This window comes from Zalophus californianus, chromosome X (genome assembly GCF_009762305.2).
Source record: "Zalophus californianus isolate mZalCal1 chromosome X, mZalCal1.pri.v2, whole genome shotgun sequence".
Classification (NCBI taxonomy): domain Eukaryota; kingdom Metazoa; phylum Chordata; class Mammalia; order Carnivora; family Otariidae; genus Zalophus; species Zalophus californianus.
The window spans coordinates 46,022,501-46,029,709 of NC_045612.1; the positions used below are offsets into that span (position 1 = coordinate 46,022,501).

Below are 7,209 nucleotides of genomic sequence, written 5' to 3' on the forward strand. Positions count from 1 at the left end.
ATTTCCTTATTAATTTAATGACATAGTTATCTAAAATCCACTTTACCAAAATTTATTTTATTTATGGTAGATTAGTTTAATTCCTTCTGTGATTTTAAAATATCTTTTTTTTGTTTTCTTTTTATATTTTGACAACCCAAATAATCCAAAAATGTCTTTAGTCAATTTTAGGACACAACCGTTTTATTTTCTTATTTCTAAAAAACATTTAAAATTTAACAGCATTCTATATATACTAGCACATTTTAAAGTTCCTTGACATTTTTTGGTATCCTTTCAAGCATATCCTTTTCTATTTCACTCATATTAAAGATTTTTTGGCTAATTTATATAAAACAATTTCTATGATGGCTAATTTTATGTGTCAACTTGACTGGTCTTAGGGATGCCCAGATAAGTGGTAAAATACTATTTCTGGGTGTGTCTGCAAGGGTGTTTTCAGGAGACATTAGCATTTTAATTGGTAGACTGAGTAAAAATAATTGCCCTCACCAATGTGAATGGGCTTCATCCAATCTGTTGAGGGCTCAAATAGAAAAAAGAGTGCAGAGAAAGGTCACGTTTATTCTCTCTGCTTAAGTTAAGACATTCTTCTTCTCCTGCCCTTGGCATTGGTACTCCTGGTTCTCAGGCCTTTGGACTTGGACTTATACCATCGCCTGCCCCCCACTTTCCACAGCCAACCCCTGGCCCTGAGTTCTTGGGCTTTTAGGCTTTAAAGTTCATCACTGGCTTTCCTGGGCCTCCATCTTGCATTTAGTAGACTGTGGAACTTCTCAGCCTTCCAACCACATAAATCAACCCCTCATAATAAATCCCTTACATATCTATCTATCAGCTATCTATCTATCTATCTATCTATCTATCTATCTATCTATCTATCTATCTATCCTATTGGTTATGTTTCTCTGGAGAACTCTAATAAAGGTATCAACAAAAAGGCTATGTATACAACAGATGCAGGTATGGGTAAGTGAAGTGATGTTCCTGGTGGTAGAAGTCAGTGAAATTTCTCTTTTGATAGCTACAATTTTCTAGTAAAATAGAAAGTAACAGAAAAGTTGGGATGGGGAGGTGGTGTTGGGAGTTTGAGGAGAGAGAAGGTATGAAATCATAACTTAGAACATTTAGAAAGTTAAGGGAGAGGAGGCCTATTGAGTAAATTGACTAGCAGCATTAAGGACCAGATTGAAGTTCATGTTAGTCAAGTTCAAGTTAGTCATGTGGTTGTACATTTTCCTCCAGCCAGGTTTAGCTGTGTGGGTTCAAGCTTCTTGAGGTGTATTTGGGTTTAGTCAGGGTTATGATTTTGCCAGGGAAACAATACAAAGTGAGAGAGGGGCAGGAGAGTACAGGGTATATGTAAACAAATGTTAATGAAGACTGAACATAACATTTGAGCTGGGGAAGGAGGGGAGATAAAACAATGAGGGAGCAAGAGATGATGAAATCTGGTAAGATCTATGGGTTGGAGATTTTGGTAAGTTTGAAAGAAGGTGGGGTTCTGAGTGAGCTGAAAAGAGAGGAGGTGATAGAAAGACGGATGTTTGAAATTGAGATTAGGGAGGAGTTGCTAAAATTGCTATGACAGGGCCTAGGATATGGCCATGTGAGTGAGTAGCTGAGATGGGGTCAAAGACAATGTCATGAAGGAGAAATGTTCAAGGAACTGAGGGAGTCAGTGTGTCAGAACGGTTGTTCTTGAGCTCACCAGGAATTAAGACAGTACTACTTTATTGAGAGTGACCATGTTCCAGAAGCTAAAATCTTCAAGAAATAAGGAGAGATGGGAAACTGAAGTTTGGTAGATGCCAACAATAAAGGTGAGTTGGTGACAAGCTGCCAAAAGCTGACAGTTTTCAAAGATGTGGGAGAGGAATTGCCTAAGGCAGCAATAAGAAGCAAGAAAGACATTTATTCAGCCTTCAGGATCTGTGGTACAATGGTGATGGGAGAGAAAAATCATACGCTCCTCTTGAGTGGGCTTCAGGGGACACAGAGTCCTTAGGGGGAGAGCCTGGTGTCTGTTAGTGGAAGACAATAAAGGACACATTTAGAGAAGAGGTTGAGGATATAGGGGAATTACTGAGGGTGCATTATGTTTTAGGAATAGGAAAGAGGTGTGAGAAGTAAACTAGAGAGGGGATGTGGTCACAGCCTTATGGAGGTTAAAATGAGGAAGTTGAGGGGTATCATGGGGGATCTCGGGGTTCTTGTGGTAACTGGCATAAATGAGGATAAAAATAGTTATTAGATGAGTTCTGATGGATTCAAGGCAGATAGATTGAAGGCATATTTTGAATTGTGGGCTATGGTGGGGTGGGTGGGTGTCTGGAACTTCCTCTTGACCCCAAGTAATGTGGAAATTCAGTCTTGCACCTGGAGCACTCGTTCATACAATATACCATGTCATTCTTGGAAACAGAGATTGCATAAATCTGTAATGATAGAAAAATTGTCTAGAAACTGTACCTCACATTCAAGATTGGACTACCTCTGGAGAAGTGGGAGTAAATGGACACAGGGCAAGGGTCAAGGGAACTTCAGTTTTTCTGTACTATTTTTATTCTTAAAAAAAAAAAGACAGTAAATAAACCCAAATGTTAAAAACATTCAACTCTGAGTCATGGAAACATTGGTGTTTATTGTATTTAGTGCCTGGGACATTGTAGGTACTCAATAAATATTATTTGTTGAATGAGGGTGGCTTTCTGCTTTAAAAATTTCTCCAACAAACACAAAATTCTCAAATTAACATGAAGTGCTACAAGGACATAGAAAAGGGAATGAATGGAGAGAAGTGAGGAGGGCTTGAGAAATCCTTGTGGAGAGAATGGTTGCTGATCTATGTAGAGTATCTTTACCACCATACATGAGCCATATGGCAAATATGGGATACAAGCTAAAGACAGTCTTATCTCCATCTTACCTTATTGCTCTAAGGTTCTGGGTGAGTATCCAGAAAGTGACCTCGAACATTTGGTCCTTTCAAGTAACTACTGGATCCTCACTTTTCTCCCCCAACATGGACACTGGGTGGTGCTGCTGTCCAAAATTTCTGCTCTATCATGGCTGTATTACCTCAATTTATAGACAGGTACTTCCCTAGTCTCCTGTGGGCCAAGCAAAGTGCTAGGATGAATAGCCTCAGTAGATCCTCCTGTGATTACCCTGCTGACTACTACCATGTTCAGTGGCTGAGAAAATTGAAAATGTGACTTTTACATAGGAGAGCAACACTGTCACAGAATTGTTCAGCTGTGGGGGTGAATGACTCTGAACTGCCCACCCTCTCAGTGAGCTCCCTTCCTCAATGACCTGGCCAAGGATTAGAACAGATGCCACTGAGCATTGTTTGCAAACCATTGTTTGGTTATCACAGTGTACTTAGGCTCTATGGCTATAAAGAGCCAGTTCCAGATGTTGGAAGCTAACTGGGCAAGAAAGAAGTGTTTGCATATATTGAGGCCCCAATTATCTTATAGGAGTAAACTTGGGAAGGAGGGAAGTGGATCCTCAGCACGAAAACAGTGGGAGAAACAGGGGAGGCTGGCAGGCGATTCCTCGGCCAATCAGAGAGGGTTTGGACAGGGTCTGGGGAGGCGGCGCCGGTATGACGTCATCAAGACACTTGCAGGGGAGAGGTCCTGGGTAGATGGGAGACAGCCTGCTCAAGCCTACGAGACGAAAGCAGGGGGGGAGGGGCGAAGAGGCGGGCCTGGGATCCCTCATCCAATCAGAGATGGCTGGGGGGGCTGGGGCGGGGTCTGGGGGCGGAGACCGCTCCGTGACTTATAACTGCAGGGTTCCGCGCGGGAAGGCTAAGGTCGTCCCGTGTGTGGAGTGGCGTTGGTACAGCCGTTGGCCTTTCACCCGTCTTCAAGCCATCAGGTGAGGACCTCCGGTCCCGGCGGAACCAGAAGACTATGGGGACAGGAGGGCGCAGCGGCTGGGGGGCGGAGGGGGTCGGTCTCTCGGGAACTGGTGGGGCCGGGTCGGGACGGGCGTTTTGTAACGGCGCCTCCTAGAGAGTCCGCGCCTTTGTTTTCTGCGGCGCCGCCTTCTGCGCGTTGCCAGGTCCTCCCCGGGTGGGTCCTTGGAAGGCCCGAGGGGGCGGCCGCTCAGAGCTGCCTGTCCGCTGTGGCTGCACCCCCGAGGCTGAGAGGACGAGGAGTTTGGGTGCTGCCGGGTTTGGGCCCTTTGGAGTCGGCCCTTCGCGCTCTCCCTTACTGGGGCCAAAAGGTGGGCTGCGCGCCCGACAGAGATGGTGGTTATTTTTTAAAAAATGTAAGCAAACTGCTCCTGACAAACGGACCCACGCGTCCAGCCTTTTATGATCTATTAGTCCCTGTTTCCCTACCTTGGAGATTGGCGACTGGTCGCTCGTCAAAGGAGGGTCTTAGGGTGACCTCGACGGAAGGGAGTCATACTCGGGACTTGTGGCTGCTTGGGAGCCTCTCCTTTCTACTCTGGGCACTAGACCTGTCTTACCCCTACCAGGGTGGGACCGGGCACGCGCTTGAGAGCTCTGTTTTCCGGTCTCTGAGGTCTTCTGTTGTCTCTGCTCCGATAAATCCAGAATGGTCACAGGGCGCCCCATCTCCTAACCTCTCCTTTTGCAGAGAAAACATGATGAAATAAAAATCTGCTCTATTTGGTTTATCCCATTTTGCTTAAGTCCTTGGTCTGATCCTAATTAGTTGTGTCTTCTTACAGCATTTACAAACCGGTGTCATAAGGACATGTTATTAGTTATGACAGGATTAAGTCCCCTCCCTCTCTTACTGTGGCTCCTGAATCTATCTTTGGGCAGGTAAAATGGAAAGAAACTAATACAACTTATGCCACCCTTTTTTGTGTGCTGCTTCCTACTCCCCAGGAAAAATGCCCCAAATTAATTGAATGCAATGTGAATTTGCTCAAATAAATGCTATCTCTTGTTACAAATCATTAGCTGGTTAAATCTATTTCTGTCTTTTCTTGTGCTTCTGTCACCTCCACTTGACCTCAGCTATGATTTTAAAAGAGTCAGACATATTGACTGGATTTTAGAGCATCTTGATTTCTAGTGCATCCTGATTCAGGCTTTTCCTGCCTATCAGAAATGGGGCAGTGATGTGTAATTCAAAGTATTCTAATAAAAACATGACTTTTCAAAGATGTGTGCTGTTTTCTTGTTGAAAATCAGCAGGTAAAATATGCATTGATATTAAATATGAGAAATTTTGGCTGTGATACCTTGGTCTGGCCATAGTTCTGCTGATTTTAAGTTAAATTTTTTTTCAGTCTTTCTTTTAGTCAAGATGAGTGATAAGCCAGACTTGTCTGAAGTGGAGAAGTTTGACAGGTCAAAACTGAAGAAAACCAATACTGAAGAAAAAAATACTCTCCCTTCACAGGAAAGTAAGTCATGGGGCTGGGGGTTTCTAGTGGAGAAAAACAATGGTGAAATTTATAGGCTCAGTAAATAAACTAGTAAATTTTGCCACTAACTAAGCAATAATTACAGTACTATTGTATTTAATGCAACAGTTAAAAATATCAAATAGTTGTTTTCTTACTTGAGTTATATAAGTGGTTCTCCTGTGACAGACCCAAGAAGTAAGGGAGAATAAAAAACTGGTTTCTTGTTGGAAAATTACTAAAAATCTCATTATAACCAATCTTGGAATATTAGACTTAGCCCTAGAAAAATCTTAGTTTTGTCCACTTTATGGTTACTAAGCATTTTCTGCATCTAGCAATTTGGGTCCATGATTTCATTCCTAAAGAACCACACAAGCTGCAGTGTTGCCTTTTTCTACCTGATGACGAGATAAGGCAGAGAAAAAGTTTAGATCTTGGGGGCACTTAAGGTTCCCAGACTCCAAAGGATCAGATTTGCCATTGAGAGTTATAGCCTGATAGAAAAACTCCAAGCATATTCACAAACCTGAGGGGCACTTTTTGTCATGTCAGTGTTATTTGAGTTCCACAGTTAGTCAGAATTATCTGAAAGGGCATAACTTCCTAATTATATAGTGATAGATAAATCTGAGGAAAATGCTTCACTTCCTCTTCAGTCTCAGAATAACCTATGGAAAAAATGGCAACAGCATGAATCTGCCTCTCAAATGAAAAAACAGCACGCAGTTGACGTAGGTTCTCATAAATGTTCAGGTGGTTAACATGCATGCACATGCAACACACACACACACATACACACACACACAACACTTGACTGGGGCTTTGTGGTTAGTGCCTTAGCCTTCTGAATTTAAAGCAGATATGGCAGGCTTCAATAACTTGGCAAAGAACTCTTGGAAGAAAACTGAACTTAATCCTAGGAATATACCTCCTTAATGATTTTTTTGTGTTTGTTTTTCCCCCCAGCTATCCAACAAGAGAAAGAGTGTGTTCAAACATCGTAAAATGGGGATCTCCTCCCAACAGCAAATTTCAACATTGCTTAAGTGTCTTAGTTTGGGGCTTGTTTTTTATAAACCTATGTGTTTGTAGAGATTTTAGGCATCTTCTGATTTCTTCCCACCTGTATTCCCAGCCAATGGTCCCTTTTTAAAATTTTCCATTGATACATACATTCCATCTGGCAGGTGCTGTCAATAATATTACCATTGATGACCTTTGTTTGTGTAGTCTTTGCATCCCCAAAAGTTAAGCCACTTTTAACTTTCTACAGTGGATGTATCTCTTGTTCCACAATATTCATGAAGTGGCATGCATTTGCAACTTCTCAGTTTATTTTCATTTCTAATGTAGTGATAAAATAATAAATATACTCATTGTGTTAAGACTCTGGTGGTCCATTCTTGGTGGTCTTCTAAGGAATGAAAGTACAACAAAGGTACTCTTTTTAGCCAAACAAAATGGTTTAAGGAAAGCCACTTTAGGAGATTAGTCACAGGGAAAAGGCTCCAGATCCAGTGGATTCTGACTTGGGAATGCAAGGTGCTTTTCCATAGAGTTGGAATCATGGCTCTCCCATGAGAACCTTGGGAGAGGAGGTAACATGGACTAGCCTCTTTATCTTGGAAGTGAGAAAATGAAAACACAGGGTCTGAAGTGATCTAAGGCAAATAAGGGCTGGGATATTTAAACTGGGCTCTCTTGCTTTCTGCTCTGTGCTTTCCAACTTAATAGGAGGAGACACCTGACACTGGGGTTGGATGGGAGAAAGGGGAAAGGGGCACGTGCTAGCACACATTGTGC

General features: G+C 42.4%; 1 protein-coding gene across 1 annotated transcript; it reads left to right on the forward strand.

The window, feature by feature from the left end:
- The first annotated feature begins 3,770 nt into the window (after positions 1 to 3,770).
- TMSB15A (thymosin beta 15A) lies at positions 3,771 to 6,781 on the forward strand. The gene is made up of 3 exons (XM_027608631.1): positions 3,771 to 3,891; positions 5,287 to 5,403; positions 6,373 to 6,781. The coding sequence occupies exons 2-3, from the start codon at positions 5,304 to 5,306 to the stop codon at positions 6,408 to 6,410; spliced, it is 138 nt and encodes a 45-aa protein (XP_027464432.1). The 5' UTR covers positions 3,771 to 3,891; positions 5,287 to 5,303; the 3' UTR covers positions 6,411 to 6,781.
- The last annotated feature ends 428 nt before the right edge of the window (positions 6,782 to 7,209 follow it).